A 23,656-nucleotide genomic window follows, 5' to 3' on the forward strand; every position below is an offset into this window, starting at 1 on the left:
GTACTCTCGCAGATACATGAAGGTTATCAGGGCCTCACTAAGTGTTGTAGAAGGGCCCACATGTCAGTTTGGTGGCCAGGGATTGGCCAAGACATCTGAATTCTACCTGACGAACAAACCTACTCAGAGGAGAGAGCCATTGATTACCACGCCACTGCCACATGGACCATGGCAAAAAATCGGACCGGAAAAAACAAGACCTTGTCGTGGTGGATTACTGTTCATGTTGCATTGAGATTGCACACCTGCCCGCCACAAGCAGTCAACAAGTCAGTTCTCATATGAAAAGCATGTTTATAAGGTGGGGGATCCCATTGGATCTGGCAACTGACAACGGTAGCCAGTTCACCTCAGTGGATTTCAGACAATTAAGTGAGATGTACAACTTAATAAAACATGCAGTTCTCACTATCCACAGGTCAATGGGGCAGCCGAAAGGAGTGTTAGCCATAGCTAAATGGATCCTGCGCCAGTCAGATCCTCACCTGGCTCCGATGAGCTACCGAGCCACCCCAATCACTGCAACAGGTCTGAGTCCTGCCCAAATGATGATTAGTCGATAGATTAGGACAACAGTCCCCATTCTACCTAAGCAGCTGCATCCCAGTCTTATTTACTACAAGAATGTCAGGCTCAAAGACCAGCAGACCAAAAATGCCTACCGCTTCTTTTGTAACAGACATCACTCAGCATGACCTTTACCTGCACTACAGCCAGGTCAGTGTGTCAATGTCAAACCGGATGGAGAAAAAGGCTGGAAAACTCATTGCCAAGGCACCAGAGTCCAGATCTATCAGTCTATCTGTGGGTGGAAAACATTCACACAGAACTCAATTGTTTGTGTGAATCCCAAGTTTACAGCCACAAATCTAACCTATGAGTACAAATCAAGTACTTTGTGGGGATGCTTTGCATTTAGTATTTGCAGTTATAAGCAGCTCTCTGGACAACACCTCTTCACTTTGTTTTCTGTGTTGTTATTTGATTTTAATGTGGCATGGAAAACTCATGCCACAACGAACACAACGAAAATCAATTCATTCAGTTACTGAAGACAAAAAGCTAAATAATTGTCCCTTAATTAACATCTTTTACTTAATTATGACACAGTAATACATAAAAAAAACCCACATGAAACAATGTGTATTGTATTTCCCGTTATCTCGTTATTTGATTTGTTTTGTTTTGAATGTTAGTAAATCATTAATAAAGGGTTGTGGGTTTCTCCATTTTCAAAAAGTCATCAGCTAAAGTTACCCACAACTTTAGGTGTTAAATTATTAATAAAGGTTCTTACAATAATCCATCAAGTGTTTAATTGTAAATGTTTATAAACTGTTTATAAATGGATTTTTGTGGTGGTCAAACGGTCCATTGGAGGGGTTGCCCTAATGAATTAAAGAACTGGCTGAAAAGAAAAGCAAAGAGTCATGCTGAAGGAGGATTTTCCACAACCTGGCAACCCAAAATTTGTCCTTATTAATGGTTCATAACAGATCTATAAAGCATTAGTTAATGAATATTATCAGGCCTTATCAGAGAGTGGTGCATGCAGTATTTGCATGTATGTTTGTGTGTGGTGATCTTGTACTGGAGTATAGGCAGAGAAGGCATTTTCTAGTCTATGTGCCTGGCGACATCTCAACAGGAGGGGACTGAGCCATCAAAGCCATCATGTACTTTAATTACAGGTAATCTTGACTCACAGACACTCTTCCACTCCCTCTGCACTTAAGAACTTCCTCCTCAATTACCAAAGTGCCTCAATTAGGCCCTAAATAACCAGTGGACATGCACGAGGGAGAGATGGGCAAATTACAATAGAGAGGGTAAAAACAACAGGCCCCGTAAGAGCCAGTGTGATGCAGAGGCAATTAAAAGACAAAAAAGTGTTCTACCACGCAGGGCGAAAATGAGAAAAAAGAGAAAAAGCCCTTTGATGAGCTAGTTCTGAGCTAAGTGGAGCTTAAGAGGCGATGGTTGAGGAGAAGAAAGAGCGAGAAAAGAGAAATTAAAGACAGTTGATTGGCAAGAGGGCTGATGTCACACTGTTTCCCTACAGGACCATATGTCGGTGGGAGCACTCAGTCATCGAGAGACTGGAATGTGTGAGTAAGTCATGATTTCTATAGAGCGAGTAGGCATCCCACAGGCAGCTGATTCTCTAAACTCTCTCTGCTTTCCCTCACATTCATTATCCAGCCAACCCCATACACACTCCATCAACTTACTGGGCTTTTGAATGGACAAATGAAGACCCTGTCTACTTTAATGGGCTAATTATGTGTCTAACAAGGGCCCTTGTTAAGGGAAAATGCTCTAGCTGCACCCGGCATTATGAATGTGAGTGCATTAGTCAATTAGCTCAAATCTAACCCAGCGCGATTGTTTGACGAATTAACTAGAAAGAAATACATGATCAAGGAACACAAGGAATAAAATGAGTAGCTAATACAGACACCTCTGTTTATGTGTTTGTGTGTATGTGCTGTATTCACACTGCCCTTCTGGATCAACTTCATTTTATTCTATGGACTGCACGCTGACCCGGATGGCTGGCTGGAAACTGAGCTCATCTAGATCCACAGCAAGCTGCTCATACCAGATGACAGGACTGTTATCATCAGTCACCACTATGAAATGGAGACAGTGCAAAGCACCAGGATAGCTTTCTAATAAGAGGAGTAAAAAGAACTGCACAATATAATGTAGTCCAATGGAACAGCCATTCAGCTCAGCCTGAAAAAAATTGTAGAATTGAGTCAATTCAAAGCAAAAAAGTTTGGACTATATACTTAGACTACAGAAACAAAAATGCAACATCAAAATAAGACTGATGACTAATGACTAATAATTTGTGTTTCATGTTTTTTTTACTGTATTTAACCTTATAAAAACTTACAAATAAATCCTCCCAAATCCATAATCCATGAACATACAAATAATGGTCAAAAGATGTCTCCTACTTTACTGAAAAGTCAATTCTCAGTGCATGTGAACCGGAGACTACAAGCTTCCACATCACACCTGCGTAAATTGCATACTGGATGACGATTGGCTTCTAAACTAGTTGTGATGTCACACATGATACTCATAGGCCCGTCCCTTAAACTCAGATTTAAGGTGAACACAGAAAAACTCTGTACTTGTAGCAGCTGAATGTGAAAACGGACTTCTAGTGTCAAACTCTGCACATACATCATCCTGCACAGTGAAGCTCAAACACCCGAGTACAACAAAGAACAAAATACGTTTTTGAGTGAAGGGGGACTTAAACAGCTTATCCGGGAAGCTCAGCATGTAGCCTATCCAGGAGAGGGCAGTGTTATCCAGAGAAGAGAAGGCGTCTGCACTGAGTGTTTGATCTGAGCAGATGTGTGCCAGGAGTATCATTAAACAGCATCTGTCCACTCAATTACCCTCTTCGTTAGTCTAATCCTACGTCGTTTTTTATTCATAGAATGGTTATTATGTTCCTCATAAACTGAATGGAATTACTGTGTAAAACAACGGATGAGGCAAAGGAATCACAGAATGACCAAAACAACAGAAAAGACTCAGGTAATTCAGGCTGCATGTGATGTAGTGTAAAGAGTCAGAGATTTTTCCTTTCTGTAGACACCAGTAACCAATTCTGTGAGGAAGTGTGGATGGTGTCTGTTGTCAGGTATCCCAGTGAGTACATACAATGAGCCTGAATGAGTAGACATTGATTCCTCACAGTCCCCACAGTGTTATCTTTTATGTTATCCTTCAGATAGGTTGTCATATGTGTTTTGTGTCACATGTGTTTTGCGTCCATGCTTCCTGACCAGGTTTTCAGTTATCAGTGAGTGAAGAACCTCCTCAGTTCCATGGAAAGTGTGCAAATGGGAATTAAACTTAGTTTAGACAATGACTTGGTACTGTGTTGCTGTTCGTTTTACTCAAATTCTGTTGACCTTTTTGGAGAGACTGATGCCACAGATTTTGTCTAAATGCTTTTTACTACCTCATTGTTCAGAGTTGTTTGTGATGTAAATTAATCTTCACACTAACATTTTTCTAAAATGTGAGTTCAAGTTCCAAAATGTCCACCATAAAAAAAGAGTCGCTTCCCACATGTATACAACTTTCATCTCTGTCCTGTGAAAAATATGTATCTTGAAAACATCAACTTTTCATGAGCTTTTTTCAGCTTTGCGACCATGCCTTTTACAGATAGTCTAATGAGTTTTTAAATGTGTCGTGTAACATCAGAAGCTTTCTAAGCGCATAAGGGAACAGTGAAGGAGTATTAAAATCCTTCAGTTGATCTATAAACAATTTCAAATCACCAAATTTGGAGAAACATTGTTGTAACTATATGATTATTTCAGCCTGCCTCAAATATATTGAAAACATTCTTGTGGAGGTTGAATGCACCTGTAAGTTTCTTTGCACCAAAGCTGCTAATGAATATAATGTGAATAGAAAAAAAGCACAAATCTTTTGCTCATTAGGCTTAAGCCTTTATTAGAATAATTGAATACTTGATAAAGCTAAAGATTTATAATAATTTATAAAATAATTTGTGTTTTTAACTCCACACAAATACATAAGATAGATTTAACTTTTAATTACATTCACAGTCATAAATCTAAATGTTGGAGTGACTTTCATGTTCTACCAACTAGAACAAGAGGCCTGGTTTAAGTATAAAGTGTCTATAAGAAAATCGATATTTATGCAATTAATACTGAAGACCAGAAGAGACAACATTAGAAACATGAACGAAGAACAGAAGAACAGACACAAAGCATTGACATGAAAGGACATCACAAATTATAGTAGCTGTATCACCACAATTATTGGTTTCAAATGTTGACATGAAACAGCATAACAGTAGAAAAACACAGACAGCAGCAGTGTCTTGGTTCATTTCATAAATCCAACATGTCCTTGCTGGTCACAGTCATCACACAATCTGCTTTAACACCATATATACCTGCATAGAAAAACTCAGCAATCATAAAGAATGGAAATCACAGAGGAAAAGTAATACGTTTCCCAGAGGTATGAAATTGTCACTGCATGTCAAAAAGGCTGCTCAACGAATGGCTGCTCAACGACACACAGCCTACCGTACTTTCTGAACAGTTCCAAACCTGGATTAAAAAAATATTAGAAAAAGTGTTGTCATTGATCAGGGTAGAGCTAGAAGAAATCAAACAACTTGATTCAGCCAGCAAGCATCCCAGCTCATCTGTAAAAAACTGCAGGATGTGCTGCGCCTCGTCTCTACATGTCGATGAGGTCGTCGCCGCTCTCATCGCTCTCCACAGTCAGCTGACGGGTCCACCACTTCTTCACCTCTGACCCTGAGGAGGCTTCATCGTTGACAGGGTTCATCTTGTACACATGGGACTTGACACTTGTACGACCTAACACGACACATACGCACAGAAAAGAGGATTCACAGCCTGACTCTTGTCACTTCAACCTGCGTTTCTTCGTCTTTGTATTTCCAGTTCCACATGAAAAAGGCCTTTGCCTTTTCAATAAATAAGAGTTTGTTTTTCACTGACTTATTTAGATAAATACATCACTTTTTCTGCAGTATAAGGTCAAATAAAGAACTAGTTTTCTGGAGAGACACTTGAGTAACACTTTGTTCCAGTTCTAACTCACTTTAGCAGATCGTCCTCTGCAGATCTGTGCCACATGAAAAAGAGACAATATACGGAGGCGTACACACCTGGAGGCAGCCGCCACTGTCCCAGCTTCCTCTGTGGTCTCCCCAGGTCTGAAGAGTCCTGCCTGTAGCCTCCTCTGTCTGACAACGTGGGGCTCAGTAGCTGCTGGAGACCACTCATCTAAACAAAGAGGAGATATCCTTTGTTTCACCAGTGCAAGCGCACACCTGCAGATTATATGATGTGCTTGCTATATGTCAAGCTGTGAGCATGTGTGAGTGTGTGCGCACTGTTGGTACATATGTGGGGCTTTACCTCAGGCTGCAAGGGGTTGTCTGGGTTGTTAGTATTGTGGTCTTCACTTGGCACTGTGGTCTCTATGCTGGGGGGGTTGAGGAAGCGGCTCAGCTCCTGCTGCTGGCTCTCTCTCAGACTGTGGATAATGCTACATGACTGCTGCTGCTTCTGCAAAGGCACACAGACACATGTGTTCAGTGTGTCGTGTGTGTGTGAGGAGATATACTGTACGTATACCCACAAAGTATGTTTGTGTGTTTTCAGTTGAGAGACTGACTGCACGGATGCGTTTGAGGCATTTCTTGAGCCACATGCGTATGGTCTGCTTGGCAACCTCTTCTTCAATGGTGTACTCCAGCTGTTCCCTGGCCAACAGCTCCTCCAGCTGGAGAGACTTTCTAATGTCCACAGAGCGATACGACAGCATGCTGTATGATTACAGAAACACATACATGCACACAAACACCAAACACAGAGACATACAGCAAACAGAGGGAAATAATTAATGAAATATTATTTCATCAGGACTTTCAATAAAAAATACACTACTCACACAGGTAATTTTTGTTATAAGAAAATTGATTACTGTATATGTGCGTGTACTGTATGTGGTGTTCCATGGTCACCTGAGCACATCATGGAAGGTCACATCTCCTCCGCTATGCAGTCGCTCCATCTCATAGCACATGTGTTTAAACAGCAACTTGTCTTTGTCCAGGTCCACCTCCAACCTGCCTCTGAGCAGACGCAGCAGGAACTTCACTCTGGATGTCGGAATGACACCCTGGAGAAATAGCCGTAGACGTCACAAGGTGATTCAAAAGATGGCAGATGATAGTTAAGATGGGATGGTACATGGGATCTGATATTTCACATATCAGGAAGATAAGGAACAGTATCAGTGGGATAATTAAGTCTAGATCCTAAACTGTTGGGAGTTTTGGTGTCAGATTCTCAATTAATTTTTATGTTTTTAAATCAAACTTACAATTGAATCCATTTACTGCCTTATTTGGAATCTATGATTAGGCAAATATACTACTCAGGAAGGCAGAGCCTGAAAGGTCTGCCTAATATGTAAATTCTGTGAGCGAAGGATTTATAGAGATTATATAAAGAAAGTAAGTAGAACCTTTTCCTCTTTTCCTCACTGTTCTGCATAAAATAAATAATCCATAGGTTTTTCTTTTCTGCTTGCTTGACGTCTCATTCTTTTCAAGAATAAGTTGGCTGCACCCCACGTACCAGGCATAAACTATGAATTTATTGTGCTACATAAAACTTGAAAAAAAATCTAATTAACCTTAAGAGGCTCCCTTAAAAGCCTGAGAACATCAACACTTAATGACCCTTTTTGTGTTTTTTGGGGGATGGCTTGGTGGAGTTAGCAGTTTTTTTGAGTTTTTTTGTGGGATGTCAGACCACAGGTAGGGGTAGTGACTGGAGACAGTGAATAGGGTTGGGGTGGGACAACATATATAGCTATAGGCTGCTTTTTATATACTTGTTCAGTGCGATATAATTCTACATGCCTGCGAAAAGACTTGAAAAGAGAAGCCTACATCCGGTTGACATCATAGATAAAGAGGAGGGGGTCTACATTCCTAATCCAGCACCCACTGCTGTAATTATTTTTTGTTCTTATTACTCAATGCCATACTTTGTTCCCTTCAGCCCTTCTCATTAGCTCGTCCTGCTTTTATCTTCTCTATATTATCCTTTGCTCACAGATATGCAACTGTCCCTTCTCCCCTCTGCTAAATCCTCTCTCCTATTGTTAATTTCTCACCTCTCGTTTGTCATCCACCATGTTCCAGATGATCTGGAAGTGCCTCAAGTCATTATAGCTCAGCAGCTGGTCCTCCTCAGTGGAGTAGAACAGAGAGAAGTTCTCCACGATGATGGCTGCAGCAATAGGAAGTAATATTAATACTCAGAGACAGAAATGTTCCATAATAACAATATCAATGTAGTCTCCATTGCGAGCAGCATCAATCATCTTTACTGTATTTCTGTAACAATGAATGCAAGTTGTTCTGCTGCAGTTTAGAGTGCTACATCTTTTTATTGTATGATGCCATGAGAGCTTCTGGGAGACAAAATGAATCATATCACAATAATGGGTTGATTGAAACCCAGACTGTTACATATATTAATAATAAAACTCATAGCACAAGCTAGAGCAAGAAAACAATGCATTTGATAGATTTGTTTCACTCATGCGCTTCCTGCTTTTTCATGAATTGCTTTTCTTGTGTGTGTGATTTTAATGGGTTTCTTTCTTTAGATAAAGTGCTCCTTGCGAAAGATCAGTAGTAGCTTTTGTATTGTAATAAGTATCTAAGGTTTATGCCTCACCATCTGTGTCTTTCCCTGAATGGATTACAACCCATAGGAAAGAGAATGATACATATACAGTCCATAAAACCAAGAGAATACACATTGTAGATCATATTGCTGTTGCCAAGGCTGTCGGTGCTGCCAAGTTAGCTATCTTTTTGAATGTCTTTCATGCACCCGCACACATCTCTTTTTTTGTCACTTAAGTTGTTTACATTCTTTCATTCCCTTGGGACTTTCCCTAACCTTAATCAAGAACCAAGTCTTAACCATAAATGTTATGTGTTACTTCATGGTGACCAGTTTTTTGTCTCCAAATTGGAGGTGAGTCTCAGTAATGTGTCTGTGTGAACAGATTCTTATTCCCACCATGTGATTAATACAAATAAACACACTGACCTACAAGTAGGTTGAGCATGATGTAGGCTATAATGACATAGAAAGAGCAGAAGTAGATAAGAGCTCCGGCGTAGTTGCCACAGTCAGTCTCCCAGTAGCGATGTTTATCCGGGGTGCAAAATGGGGGCTGTACCTGGGGACAGAACAACCAAAACATGTTACATCAACATATGAGCCATTAAAATAATAGAAATTACAATTTTTTATAAAATATAACACATAAAACACAACAAATGTCCCCTGAAATATTACGGGGTTATTAAAGGGTTTTACTATTTATTATTATTTATTTTCTAACTTACGTAGTGATATCTAGACACATCAACAGTTTTCATTAGGACTATTTAATCAATAGAATGTAGTTCCAGTGGAAACTGCTGAGAGTGAGGTCTGTGGACTATCCAATGTAACATAGACAATTGGGAGTTCCTGTGATTTTTTGCTGTGAGCACCACAAACAAATATCCATTCACCTCCATTGTATTGGGGTGCAGGCAGAAATTAGAGTGAAGTGACCCTTCCCACACAAAATATAATACAAACAATATACAATATTTTCTCAGATTGGGACTAGATGGTCTGCTGCTTTGTCTGTGTGGATGTGTGCTGGATTCACAGCCCATCTTACCATGCAGTCATGCATGATTTTATTCCAATCTTCCCCTGTGACAATACGGAAGAGAACAGTGATAGCTTTGCCCGCTGTGGAGAAGTTGGCATGCCTGCAATTAGGGAAGACAGAATGAGACAACTCTATAAATAAGGGGTTTTGCTGTAGTGTATACAGTCTGCAGTGCTCACCAGTGAGAATAAGCAAAACAATAAAAGACAGGTCAATAAACAGAAACACAAGATGCAATCCTTACCTGTTGATGTTCTCTCCATATTTGACCGTTCCAAAGAGAACAACGCCAGCAAATGCGTAGCAGAGGAGAAGGAGAAACATTCCCACGATGATGAAGAAGCTCTTGTACATACTTACTACCACAGTCAACAGCAGCATCTTCAGCGTCACCTTTAGACATCACACACACATTCAGAAGTATATTTTGTTGTTAAAAAACACAGCAAAATACAGTGAACTGAGTTTTTGGCAGAAATGTACTCACATGCTTCCCACATATTGTGAAGAATCTGAAGACAATCACACATGTGCCCATCATGTAGGTATATGCATTCTAAAGGAAAAAAATAGAAGGAAATTATTTGCTAAAATACATTAAGTTGACTTTATTAAGTCCTCCCTTAATGTGACAGCAATTTGTCTAACCAGTAAGGCAAAGTGCAGGACTATCCAGATGACACCAAGTGACGTGACCAGTAGGTCATAGCGATTCCGTCGGCTCTGCCAGTAACCCGCTGGAGACATAGCTATCAGCTTCATGGTCACCTGGGTAACAACACCAATACAAAACTTTAGACGGATATCTATACTCAGAGGAAGCAATCAAAGTAAAACCTTAAAATAGCCGGATGAGTAGACAGGATAACAGGCTCACCTCCAGGACAAATATAAAGGTGAAGACAACCGACATGGTAGCAAGGGGAAATGTTACATGATCGTCTACATCCCACTGAAGAAGAGCAGATTCACACGTCAGTATGTTCACATTTTACACATATGGCACATTCCAATTGTTCTCAACATGCAAAAAAAATCTTATAAAATAAAATAAGAAGCATGTATAGGTGAAATGACATGTTGCATACCTTGACTGAGAGCAGCACTGACTGTGCCAACACCAGCACAGCAATGCCTCGTTTGAAGAAGGGGTGCTGGGTAATGTCATACATCTTGGCCCGGAAACCCCCGTTTTCTGTCAGGCAGATAGAAAACACAAGGTTTAACTGAAACCTGCATAGTGACAATAAAATTCTCTTGATTATTTATTTCAATGTTTTCAAGCAGCTGGGGTGGTTTGAGAAAATTTAATGACCACATTTGAATGTCTACACTGGCTGTGGCAGTGGTGTACAGCTTGAATCTGTGGTAGTATCCCTGTAGCCTGCAGAGGGCACTCGTGAGCTGCTTGGATGGTACTGTCAGTGTGATAATACTTTACAGCGCTGGAGGATTAACACACACATATTTATGTAGATATTTAAAATACGGTGAAAGAGACTAACACCATCTTGCAAATGTGCACTGGATTTTAAAAATTGCATAGTGAGGTTAGTATTACATCACTGACTTCACAAGAGACTCACAGATACTCAAATATTTTGGTTTCTTTGAACTTAAATGACACAATCTTAAGTTCAAAGATAAAGTCCTTAACGTTTCATAATATATCCCATGAAGCATATTTGGAAATCTTTATACTCATGTTTAAGGCACAGTATATTCATATTTGGGATGGTGTATATTTGTGCCTTGGGACTCTCTCTTAGCTGCTTTAAAACAGGATGAGAGGAGTTGATGTGATACTATATTCCATTTGTCACTTCTGCTGCGGCAGCCACTTCTCCAGATTGTTCAACGGTGCAGAAGGGCTGCATCTACACCGCAAAATTGCAAAAATCTGTTGGCCTTCTTCATATGCACTTGTATTCCAAACTCATGCTCGTAACCAGTCTCATATGTCAGCATTCTAGCTTTTAATTTGAAAACTGCTGTAATGCTTGATACAATTGTCCCTGGTGTCCATTTCAAAGCAGGGAGTTTAATGTCTAATGAACATCAAATAGAACATCCTGACAAAATGCTCTAACAAAAGAACATCCAGTGACAGGCAACGTGATTACAAATGACTGCTGACCGCTGAGACAATTTCTGCAAGTACTTTGAGTAGGACCATGTGAGTTAAGGCCAGTTCAGTGCTGTAATAATCTGCCAGTAGTGAGTGAGTGGCGCCAGTGCCGAGGGCCTTTGGATGTGGATCAAAGTCAGGTTGATACTGCTGGTGTCAGCGGCACTGCTGACTAAAATTGAAGCCATTGATTTTCTGTTAGTTCTCAGCCTCAGCTGTACTAACAGGCGTTTTCCCACACTGCCTCAGAGAACCTTCAACTATTCTCACGACTCCAATCACAGAGGAGCAACAATGTAAATGCACAGTAATCCCATGTTTAAATGTTATTGATAGAACTATGAGGCTTTGCTTATGTATGAAATTCAAGTTGAATATTTATCCAGTTACTGCTTGTCCATTCATGTAAATTTAGTGTGGATAAAGCTGGTAGTTTACTTCAACAGAGGTGTCAAAATTAATAAAATCAGTAAATATATTTCACATAGAAGGCTGTGACATGCATGATTCAGTGTCTGAGCCATTTGCGTTCTGTCTTCCTTTTCACTTTTTTTCATTACTGCTGCTAATCATCGATAGGGAGTCATTATAAATCCTTCCCCCCAACACACACACGCCACATGATCAAACAGCGAATGGGGCAAAGACGTGACTTTCATAATGTTTAGTATGATACTCTATCACTGCTTTGTATTACAGAATGATTAAAAAAGCATTTGTTGTGTGTTGTGAAAGCATTTTTAATATGTGTGTGTACCTGGGCGAGGAGGCAGGTGGAGAGGTTGGGCTATTTTCAGTCTGCTCTTCAGATCCTCCCATCTCCTCTGGTCCACAGTTAGCAAAGCAGTGCCCTGGTGGTGGGAGACACAACACATATAAAACCTGGAGTGGTTGTCCTGATGGACTGCAGACATCCCTGCCTGCTTCTCTACTCTCTTCACTGCCAATAAAGGCAAAAACAACCACCGAATAATCTTAATAATCATAATCTTAATCAAGTATAAAGTTGTATCTCATAGCTGGAAGTTATTTAGTGAGATACATGAGGTGCTTACCTTGTTCTCGTTGAAGTTTGCAATGACGACGCCTACGAACAGAGTGAGTCCAATCATGCATCCCAGAAACACAAAGACATGGATGTAGATGCCATGGATCTGCCAGCACAGAGGTAATAAACTAAACTGAGTAACACTCACACTGCTGTTGCAATACATGAGACAGTAATAGACAAAAATTTTTGGTGGAAGGTGTGAAGTAAGTAAGTGAAAAGTAAGATCAGGTTCAGTACCGGTCCAACGCGGTGAATAATGACATCTCGGACTTCCACCCAGCCTTTAAGTGACAGCACTTCAAAAAGAGCCAACATGGCGTTTCCCACATTGTCAAAGTTAAAATTACGAGGGTTGGCCCTGGAGGAGGACAGAATGGAAATATTAATCACTGGCTGTGCTAAAACATTCTTAAATCAAGCAGTAGTGAAAAAAGCAAGTGTTACCAGACTCTAGGTACCCAGAAACCCGGTTTCTTCTCCCCAGGCTTCAGTCTCAGGTTGAGGTTTTTGGAAACGCTGACGTTAATTCTAAATATACCATAACAGTCCTCCTGTAACAGCATAGTTTAAGAGCAAAACACAGAATGAAGCAACCATTAGAACGGCATCTACAACAGAAAAATAGAGGTATTAGTGAAGTGGTTTACTGCATTTGTTGTATGAAAGAAATACTAAAATATTTAATTTGCTAAAATGATAAACACACTGAGAATATGACAATAATGAATATGCTATACTTGGTTTTACATAATGCATAAGGGGTTTTAATAAGAAACGTAATAAGAATCTTAAAAATTAAAAAGTTATAACAGTTTGAAGACAATCATATTAATGCATGATAATCATTAGCACGCTTCTTACCAATTAACTTTAACATTTAATGTTTAACCATTATACTATATAGAACATTGTAAAAGGCTTTTTATATAATGTAAGATGTATTCTATAATGGCACAAGCTGAAATAAGAATAATGACTGTTTCTAAGAAAGTATAGGATAAAAGGAACCACTGGATCATCGATTTTAAAGGGGAAACCCCTTTTACTTGTTCTTGTGGTTTCCTGCAGGGAGCGTGAGATGGGAGGAGGTGGTTTAGTGAGGAGATTATGTTTCTTGCTGTACCCGTTTAAGGATATGGGGGTCGTTGCACTTGGCAAGCTTTCCGGCAAACAGTTGAACTCCGAAGCTTGCGAACACCAGCATTAGTGTGAGGAGCAGAATGGAAACCTGCAGGAGAATCAATCAAGAGTTTAAGGCAGACAGTTCAACATAATCCAAGCCTGTGAGATTAGAGAAACAGCTAAGCATGTGAGACAGCTGTGAACGTTGAGACCTCAGCCAGGAGAATCCAAGTCAGACCCAGAGAGAATCAGTACCTATTGTAAGTTCCTAATAATATAAACAAAAATCCACATTTTAAGAGATGTGCTATAAATCGTGGATCTTTTGCTGCCAATCTTTTTCCAAAGAATGCAGCATCTTAGTTTTTCACATATCTCAGTGTTTTTCACACAACCATTTTCTCCAAATCATCAATCATTATAAGTTTTCAATAAATGATGTTTAATGATATACTGCACTGCAGTGAATTGTAAACATTTAGCTAATGGTCCTGGTAATGCTCTATCTTCAGGTCACTTATATTCCTAATTATTTCCTACAGTATTTCTGAATATAATGATCAACTGTAAGCTAAACATTTACCAGAGTGAGCTCTGTTCACCCACATTTACACACACTTATCTGTAACGTACAGTATATCAACCAGGACTGACTGAGTAAGTGTAATGAACAGCAACTAACTAACTTACATGAAAATAGCTTAAGTATTGTAGCAAGCACACTAGCCACTAACCAGAAAAATCTCCTTGAATCCTTTGAGAACCTCCCGCACCACCTTCCTCATCTGGGGTACCAGCTTGAAGATCCTGAGCGGACGCAGGCAGCGCAGCATCATCATCAGCTGAGCCCCAGACTCAGGAGGGATGTCAGGAGGCAGCCAGCATAGAAAAATCAGACTCACCTACAGAAGCAACATGAATGATCAAGGGAAGAAGAAACTAAAAATAACAAGAAAACTTGGTAATATTTTAATGCTATTTCATCATTTGTTGCAGTCTTCTTGTGTCACAGTTTATAGCCTTCTATTTACATAAACAAAGTCCCCCATTCCCATATCACAATTAACCTAAGACAGATACTGTATGTTCTCCTACAACACAACTGAACCAAGACTAAATCAGACTTCCCTGGAATGTTGATTGTGCGCAGTTGCACAATCAACATGGAAATTAGATGCACATAAGAATTCAAGTTATTTTGGAAAGCTAATAAAATGTGCAATGATGATAGTGGGGCCAATGATCCACCCTTAGAGAGTTTTTTTCCAGTATGATTCCTCCATTATGATCATAACAATTTTTATGTTTAAATGACGCTTAAATTAGAAGATTTTTTTCTCACGAGATAGATGAAAATGTCCATCACTCCTCCAAAGTCTCTGATGACAGCCGTGGGGGTGAAGAACAGACCGTCGGCCATGATCTTCAGGTTTAGTTCGATGCTCATGAAGATCACAAAGACATACTCCCCAATCTGAAACAGAGAACATTGATGTGACAACATGTTCCATTCATGCATACACTGGCTGGTTCATGCAACCATCTAGTTTGAATACCTGAAGTGTGGGGACTTGCATGATCCTGGTGAAAGGTGATTCAAACATCATGGAGATGCAAGAGCAGATGGTTACTATGATCATCACCCAGTCCAAATAGGTGACCAGGCCCAATAGATCACTGCAGGAACACACATATAAATAAAGTTACACAAAAACACAGTTTTTTTTTAGAATTTACACAAAGTAATTGTATATTCAGCTTAAGTAGGTCAAGAAAGCGATTTGGCGTGCAAACCAGCACGCAATCAGGGATAAGTCAAGAGAGAGAGAGAGAGATGCAGAGAGACAAAGAGAGCAGGAGGATACATGGGGAGAGTTATCAGAAAGTGAGAATGAAAACATCTTTTTGTGTATATGTATGCGCAGCCCTGTGTTCTACAGCAGGATGTCTGTAAAAATCCCCTGGCACCAATAGTATCTGATGCAAAGGACTGCCTCTCACTTCAATAATGAGACTGTGAGCTTGGCTGAATTACTATCAGGTTGCATAATGGGTGAGATCTATTTCACAGCTCCTCACTTCAGTTTTCATTCCTCACTGCAGTTTTGGAGAAGCACAACAGGCAGGCAATAAGCTACAGAATTAATAAGTATTCTACTGTTGTGGAATAAACAGATCAATAGAGAGTGAAGGAATCAATAATTCATCAGACTTACTACAGTTGGTGGTATTTGGTGTTCTTCACTGCTCCTGTTATGGGGTCAGTTTTGGATCTAGATATGAATTCATATAAATAAAATAAATTGTCAGCATTTTGACAGAAAGAAAGGAGGTTACACATCGTGAATACAAACTGAATTCCAAAATGTTTATCTCATGGTTTATCCTGGAACCACAAAATGCTGCCTTGTGAAACTGGAAAACAACAAATAAAGACCTATACAGTTATATTAGCTCAAACGTAAGACTGATCTTACACATTGAAACGAGCTCGAACGATCATCCTGCAAAAATTCCTGAAGCGGTGCTCCCGACCAACAATAAAGAGAGGCTTATCAAAGTAAGGATGGTTCTCCCTCAACTCCTCCTCCTGGACCTTTCTGTTCAGCCACACAAACAGAGAGATGAGATACACACCGGTTATTGTACAGTATATCAATGACACAGCAAGGACTGAATGTTGCCTACAAGCAATGGTTAACAGGATGGTATTTTTCTTTTGTTGGGAACTTACTTTTACTAGCTCATATTTTGTGAACATGTGTGTGTGTGTGTGTGAATACCTTTTCATCTCTGCTTGCTCTTTCTTTTCTTGGATCATCTTGATCTCACTGTCCTCTCTCTGGGCGTTACGGTAGCGTACCGTACTGGAATGCTGGGCAAAGAGACAATAAAGATGTAGTGAGTGACACATTTTTTGCAAAGGTTTTTCCTTAGATTTTTATATTTCTTAGATATTTTGAAGAATACTTGGATAAATACATAAACAACTAGAGCCGAGTTTGAGAAAGCTATTCTGACATGCAAACACACAGTACAATATGTTATGTCAGTGTGCGTTTGCGTGCTCACATCTTGGGTGAGTGTCTCCAGCGACTTCCCTCGGCTGATCCTCTGACTAGTGGAACCATGTCGCAGAGATCTGAAGATACAAAAAGCAGACAGTGAGAGAAAAACACTTGAAGTATCTAATCTAGTATAAAAGTTATTACGCTTGTTTGCATTTCTGTGTGTATGTGGGTGTGTGTGTGCTGTCGGACCTGCGCTCTTGGCGTATGTGATGCTGGACACTGAGTATGGAGCGTTCCTTCGCTGGCTGGCCTTCAAAGGAACCACTTAGCATACGCTGTCTGGTACAAGCCCTGGGAAAAACAAACACAAACATTTTTTTTTTTCTCCTCATATCGAATATCATGAATATTATTAATATCATGATAAGAAAAAAAAACAGATCACCAGCTGGTAATCACAACACAGCTGGATCTGTTGCATCTTTCTACCTAACAAGGTATCTGTAGCCCGTATAAAACTGGACTCATAATAGCAGCGATCCAGGGCATCATTTTGAAACAGGTAACATTCATTCCATTAGTCAGTGTGTGTGTGTGTGTGTGTGTGTGACTCTGGGTGTTCCTGTTTGTTCTGGCTAACAGCAGAGGCATGTACCAGAACAGAGCTAATGACACTGTGGGCACCAGCAGTGTGTATACCTTAATCATTTATGCAGACTCGAAGCGATTACTTGTTTATTGGCTGTATGTATGTAAGTGCTTGCGTATGCTAGATTGTGTGTATATTTGCTTACGTTGGTGCGACTGTGAACCTAATTGTGTGTTTGTGTGGAAGATGGCAGGCCAGACAGAACGTGTTATGACTACTGATACGCTGTCTATCATTCAGACTGACAGAATAAGGGAGGAGGGGCAGAGGGAGAGCGAGCCAGATTGGACACGGTGCTGGCGAGCTAATCTACACTTAGTGCCAGCTCTGCCATGCTGAACAGCAAATTATCCATTTCCTTCATTGCGACAGTAAATGAGTCTGAAGAGGGCCTGCATGTGTCTTGTGTGTACGTGTGTGTGTGTGTGTTTGTGTGTGTATGTGTGTGATAAAGAGAGGCATTAACAATACCAGAGTGCTGTTACAGCAAAGCTACATCTAATATGCACACACATTAAAGTTCACACACTCAAAGTCTTTGATGTGTTTTATGACTGTGGATGGCGCATACTAAACACATCAATTTGCTTAGCTGGGGTCTCCAGGGATGGTGTTAATCCAAAATTTTATGGTGTGAAAAGATGTCTAGACGTGCAGGTTAAAATTGGGATAGGTTTGATCAAAAAGAGGGAAAAAAAAAAATCAGGCAACATGTAACCGTTGTTTCTGCAGCATTTTAGTTGCAACACTTTATCATGGATCAGATAACTAACTACATGTTGAAATACTGTCACTGTAAATTTCTGAGAACAACAATTTTAACATCTGCAACCTTTCAACCTAATGTAACCCAGGTTTGATCTTGAAGACATCATTTGATCTGCAAATGACCAAAACCACACTACTGAATAGGTGTAGACATGTCTTACCGCAGGATTTTATTGATAGTAGTTTCCTTTTCCAGGAGGTTACGAGCTCGGATGCTAAATATTGACCTGCGAAGCTGAGAGAGCACACACCGGTTGCAAAACAGTGAGAGTCTATTAGTGGGATTTTTTAAATGTTCCGTAGTCTTCCAAAAACTCACCATACACACTGAGTACATTTACATACACACTAATATTCCACTATTATTCTGAATATGACAATATTCTGAATTTGATACAGGTCATAATCCATTTGGATATTCCAAATTAAGCCTTATTCCGAATGTAGCATTTTCCAATTAAGACATGTGGGATATCCTGACATGCAGCCATGGACTGACAGGGACGACTCAGCAGTGTAGTAAACATCATGGGACAACCTAAGTACTGAATATGCTTGTAATTATACATTTATATTGGTCATTTCAATATCACTTCCCTCTGCATGTCAATGGAAAGAAAAACCGGAATATTTTGTGCATGTAAACATAGTCACTGTAAACACTCAAATTTGCTATCGTTACTGTATTTCTTATTGCTGTGGTTTATCTACTGGATATAGAACCATGAGGATGGAGTCATCACCGTCATATCCACTATCCACAGTAGGTGTGTGTGTGTGAGAGAGAGTGAGGAAATGAGTAAGAGAACGAGTGTGTGAAAGTACCTTTTGATCGATATACTTGTTGTCTTCAATGGCTGAGCGTTTGGAGTGGTCACAGGAGGAGGATGAAGCGGAGGGGAGACGCCGGAACAAACAACTGGTGTCCTGCTGCTGCCGATCAATGAACTGCTTCATAAAACTCTCCCTAGAGTACACAACAAATAACACACACACACACACATGCACACACAAATGTGATGAAGTGTCCTACTGTAGAAATCCATTTGCTTAAAGATAGAAAAAAATAAGCGTAATTGTATCGTAACACCAAACAATTTCAGTACACTTTCAGCTGCAAAATATGTCAGTGGAAGTTCTTGCTGCAGCAGAAGAGCTCCAGAAGGGGATTTCTGTGTTGGACACAGTTAAGCTCTCCTGCTAAAAACTGCATAAGATACAAAAGGCTTTCCTGCAGAATACTGTATTATTGGTGTCTCTAGTACTCATTGTTGTGGTGTTCTCTCACTACTTCCTGGTAATCACTACTCAATAAAACCTTGTTTTTTCTTTGATTTTCTGTTGATGTGGTATGAGCTTCTGTAAGTCTATATATATATATATATAGTGGATATTGATGCTCATTCTAATGACCAAGTTCCTCTTGTCAAAAAAACAACTGTTACTGGTGCTTGAAATATAAGATCAAAAAATCTCAAACAAATATGCTGTAAGAATCAACTCGGTGTGCGTCTCTCAGTGACTGTGTACCTGATTCTGGGCACAGTGAAATCTGACGGGAGCTTGGAGATCTTCACCATCTGAGGTCTGTTGGGGAACTTCTCAAAGATCCTGAGTCGTAGAGGGAGTTTCTCTTTGGTGTCAGCATTGGCTTCACTTTGCTTGAGCTAACAGGGGAAGGGAGAAAGCCAGTTAATGCATGCAACAGAAGAGCAAGACGGATATAGTAAAAGGGGAGAGTCAGCTGCATGACGAGAATGAGGGAGAAAAGCATTAAAACAATACAAAGGGAAAGAGGGGCACAGTTAACTTGAGTTTGGGTTGTGGAAAGGTTTGACAACTGCATGAAGTCATCCTCGGTATTTACGGGAGTAAAGCACCAGATTAAACCGGGTTTTCCCAGAGAAAACTGTGAAACGCAGAGATATTACCTTTAAGAGTGCAGCTTTAAGTTTCTGCCTGATGATGGCAGCAACACACTTACATACAAAATGCACATCACATACAGTACAGTACAGACAACCACGTTTAGGATGAGATCCCACTTACTTTCAGAAAAGAATGGAAGAAGGCAACAAAAGAAAAAAAGAAAGATTACTTTGGAGTGGTTGATGGAGAAAAGAAAAGGTAGTGAAAGAATAACGCGCACGTGTGCAGACTTAAGCACAGTGGCACAGGTTGACAAAATAAAAAGATGACAAAGGGAATGAAACCAATTATTTCCATTTAATTACATATGGGGGGAGGCTGATTGAAATTCCCTCGCAGGTATTCTCTGTCTGGGTGCCTGGAGATAACCCCTGATGTATTGCAGATTAGGCCTGGAAGTGAACTGCATTTAGAGCAATGGTGAATGGCAGCTTATCATTCCGAGCAGGCAACCGCTGTGAAACATATTGACTGGGCTCGGTGAACGTTTCTCTGTCAGTCACGCTGTTTTTCTGTCTGTCTGCCGATGCAAACGTCCCTCCACGCTGTTCATGCGTATTGGTATTTCTGTCTGCGCTTGTCTGACTGCGAGCAACCGAATGAGTGGAACAGCCTCTCATTTTTGAGGGATAACAGTCAGGGAAAGGAAAGACCTGACAAAAGAGGGAATGTAAATCTGTCTATCTATTTTCTTTTTCTAGCGGACTAAAATGTGAGAGCTTCTTCTTCACCCTGAGTGGGTGAGTGGCGAGTGGCATACTGTGAAGACAGAATTATGCACCGACATTTGTTTGCCCAGGGTTTCTGTCTATATTCTGACTCCTGAGATAGACACAGGATAGAGAGAAGCGGAGACAGAGGGGGACAGAGCATGAGACAAAAAAAGTCAAAGTAAAAGTTGACAGAAGGAAATGTATGGGAGAATATGTATGACAGAAGAGTTAAAGGATGATTACAAATAAAGTTGATTGTTAGAGGAAAAATAAGTCTCCCTCCTTAACATGGCTTAAAACACGCTTTTTTTTATATTGAATCTACTGTAATAGCATAGAATTGAGAATAAGTGTTGAGCAAAATAGTGCTCTTCTCTCTAGTGCTGCAGTTTTCTGTGTGAAACCTGTTGAAAGTGCTGCACTCATCTCAAATAGTATCTGTATATTTGGTTGTTGAATTCCCTGCAAGTAACACACAAGCAAGCAACAAAATCCAGCATGTACACACACACAACGCAGGATTAATATGGACCCTTCAGTTCCCAAATATCCTAACCAATTGGGCCAACTCAGCGAGATGTACAGTTTAGCCAAGGCTCAACACCCTTATCTGCAGCAGTATCCCATTACAGCAAAACTTTCTGTGCCATCTATTGTCCTTTGTTGCTCTCTGTGTTCAACTCGCTTCCTCAGCCTCTCAAAGAATTTGTTCTTCTCCATCAAAGTGGGCATCTATCCACATAGCTTTATATAAGACCACCCCAGTCTCAAAATCTTGAGTTTCAACTTCAGATTCTGTTTATTGCCTCCTTCCCTCACATTCTTCTTTCCTTTCTAAAAGAGGGGCAAGAAGAACTGTAGGGAGAGGAACAGACTTAGACATTCAAAAAGAATTGCTATTAAAATCTTTCTTTCATAAATAGACTAATGTGAGTGAGGCCCAATTATTCATGTACTTCAATTTATTCTGCATCCGGGGACCCACTACCATGCAAATAAATAAGCAAAGGGTACACTGAATTTAATTTTATTTTATTCTGGGAAAATAGTCCACTGTACCATGGACCATTTCGATTCCTTTGTGTGGTGAAGTGCTATTACAGCTCATGGCAATTAATGTCCAGAGGCCAATGTAAGAAGAAGTCCTGTCAGCTATGGTACCAAATGTATAGTTTCCTTAGTTATTGATGCTGTGCAAGGCTGTTCTGTAAAAGGTGAGGAGGTGCACCATTAGCTGCCATAGATCACCATTAACTGTATGTGCTAACCCATTGGTCCTTCAGTCTGGTCAATACATAGGATCAATAAAGCACACATGGACAGACAGAAGCACAGGAACAGGGCACTTCCCAGCAAAATCCATTCTCTGCCGATTATAGGTTTTACGTGTTATCATGGAACAGGAATCGATTTCTCCTGTATCTAAGTACAACCATGATAGTACCAGGTATTATGTAGATACATATCTATGCATTCAAATGCATCAGTGTGTGTGTGTGTCTAAGTATTAAGAGAGATAAGTTCTATTTCAAAGTGTATATGTGTGTGTGACAACCATTTCCACCTGTATGTCTGAATGTGTGTGTGTGTGTGTAGGAGAAAATGTCTCTGTATTTTTCTTTGTGTCACAGTGAATGGTTGATAAATCAAAACTACTGCTTCCCTTGCCACAGATGAGATTTAGTGTACGGTGGTGTAACAATGGGGCCGAGACTAATGTGTTTTGCCTTGAGACCCATTCAGGTGACCTGCCACTGCTTCCCCCTCCATTCAAGCCAATTTCAGGCTTGGATAAGCTAGGGAGATTTCCGACTGGGATTTCCACAGCTTTCCTGACCAGGGCTGAAAGGAAGAAACTAATGTTGACCATTAGCATTAGACCAAATTCAGTCTTAGCTATAGTTCAGTGGGAGCATCAGGAGAAAGTAAAGTAGTTAGCATGAAAATGGCCCAAGACAAGTCTGGCACAATATTGAGTGAAACCAAGCTGGGAGTAAAAGCATTTAACAGGAGCAAAAAAGCTACTCTCTTGCAAGGGAAAAGTAGTAAAACCCCTAACATAATGACATGTTTCGGTGTCAACAACTCCATATAATATGTATGATTACATATAGGATAAGCAAGTTATCACAAAAGCTGTATATTAAAGCTCCAGGACAGGTAACATGGAGCTTGCTTACAGTAGAGGGAAATTATTCAGCTTCTTTTTGACCTGCAAATTAATCCATAATAATCCTTAACAACTTTATTGCATCTTGTATGCACACAATGGGCTATAGAGCTAGGCAAACCCAGTAGTCCTTTAACAACTAATCCTTTAACTGCTGACAAACAACTTCAAAATCAGTCACTGCATTTACAATATTTTAGGTTACTAAGAGAACAGAGGGACGTGTTTATATGTACTTTGCATAATCTGCGTATACTATACATGTAGCATATCAGTAACCAGATTTCTCCTCTATCCTAGACCTCATTTTGGAAGAACATCTTACTGATTGTAACAGTATTAGTGATAGAATAGATGATAGCTGCCTTCTCACTTTCGTTTTGTAATCTGTTTACTTTAAGTGCATGTAAACACACTGATTGATAAGGCAGTACAAAAAAAAAACAGTCAAAAGCTTTCATCTCTCATCTTGGTCATCTGAACATTTAGGCATAATGCTTTCATAGATGCACATGCTCCAGCTAGTGACTCTAATAGGCATGTGAATACACATTTTCCCACTTTCCCACCTGAACTCTCTGATCAGTCTTGTCAGAGTGGCTCGGGGACGTGCGAACACAGAGTAGGAATATCTGTGAGAATAGCCAATGGAACAATGGGGAACTGATAAACAGCCACCTTCTAAACTGCTGCCCACACACACTAGCTGAGCACCGGATGCATGTACAGTCATCTGTATTTTACCATTCAGGCATCAAAGCTTGCCATTCACTAGCAACACCAGACAACAGCTGTGCATGTGT

The 23,656-nt window shown here is 40.1% G+C and overlaps 1 protein-coding gene across 5 annotated transcripts in view; it reads right to left on the bottom strand.

Moving 5' to 3' along the window:
• Positions 1–4,791: 4,791 nt before the first annotated feature.
• Positions 4,792–23,656, bottom strand: part of nalcn (sodium leak channel, non-selective) — a 79,989-nt gene continuing 61,124 nt past the window's right edge. For all 5 annotated transcript variants that reach the window (XM_067604056.1, XM_067604057.1, XM_067604059.1 and 2 more), the window contains 29 exons: positions 19,572–19,708; positions 18,867–19,008; positions 18,203–18,276; positions 16,874–16,975; positions 16,686–16,755; positions 16,397–16,488; positions 16,091–16,213; positions 15,830–15,886; positions 15,170–15,290; positions 14,956–15,087; positions 14,348–14,515; positions 13,615–13,719; positions 12,936–13,042; positions 12,729–12,849; positions 12,496–12,594; positions 12,198–12,291; positions 10,401–10,507; positions 10,190–10,264; positions 9,961–10,080; positions 9,800–9,868; positions 9,557–9,705; positions 9,319–9,412; positions 8,691–8,823; positions 7,741–7,856; positions 6,578–6,735; positions 6,229–6,379; positions 5,970–6,119; positions 5,717–5,834; positions 4,792–5,402 (listed from right to left, as the gene is read on the bottom strand). In XM_067604056.1, coding sequence (XP_067460157.1) covers positions 5,260–5,402; positions 5,717–5,834; positions 5,970–6,119; positions 6,229–6,379; positions 6,578–6,735; positions 7,741–7,856; positions 8,691–8,823; positions 9,319–9,412; positions 9,557–9,705; positions 9,800–9,868; positions 9,961–10,080; positions 10,190–10,264; positions 10,401–10,507; positions 12,198–12,291; positions 12,496–12,594; positions 12,729–12,849; positions 12,936–13,042; positions 13,615–13,719; positions 14,348–14,515; positions 14,956–15,087; positions 15,170–15,290; positions 15,830–15,886; positions 16,091–16,213; positions 16,397–16,488; positions 16,686–16,755; positions 16,874–16,975; positions 18,203–18,276; positions 18,867–19,008; positions 19,572–19,708 — 3,327 coding nt within the window. In that variant the 3' untranslated portion in view covers positions 4,792–5,259. The remainder of the gene's footprint in view (positions 5,403–5,716; positions 5,835–5,969; positions 6,120–6,228; positions 6,380–6,577; positions 6,736–7,740; positions 7,857–8,690; positions 8,824–9,318; positions 9,413–9,556; positions 9,706–9,799; positions 9,869–9,960; positions 10,081–10,189; positions 10,265–10,400; positions 10,508–12,197; positions 12,292–12,495; positions 12,595–12,728; positions 12,850–12,935; positions 13,043–13,614; positions 13,720–14,347; positions 14,516–14,955; positions 15,088–15,169; positions 15,291–15,829; positions 15,887–16,090; positions 16,214–16,396; positions 16,489–16,685; positions 16,756–16,873; positions 16,976–18,202; positions 18,277–18,866; positions 19,009–19,571; positions 19,709–23,656) is intronic.

Source organism: Thunnus thynnus, chromosome 11, assembly GCF_963924715.1.
Source record: "Thunnus thynnus chromosome 11, fThuThy2.1, whole genome shotgun sequence".
In the NCBI taxonomy this organism is placed as follows: Eukaryota; Metazoa; Chordata; class Actinopteri; order Scombriformes; family Scombridae; genus Thunnus; species Thunnus thynnus.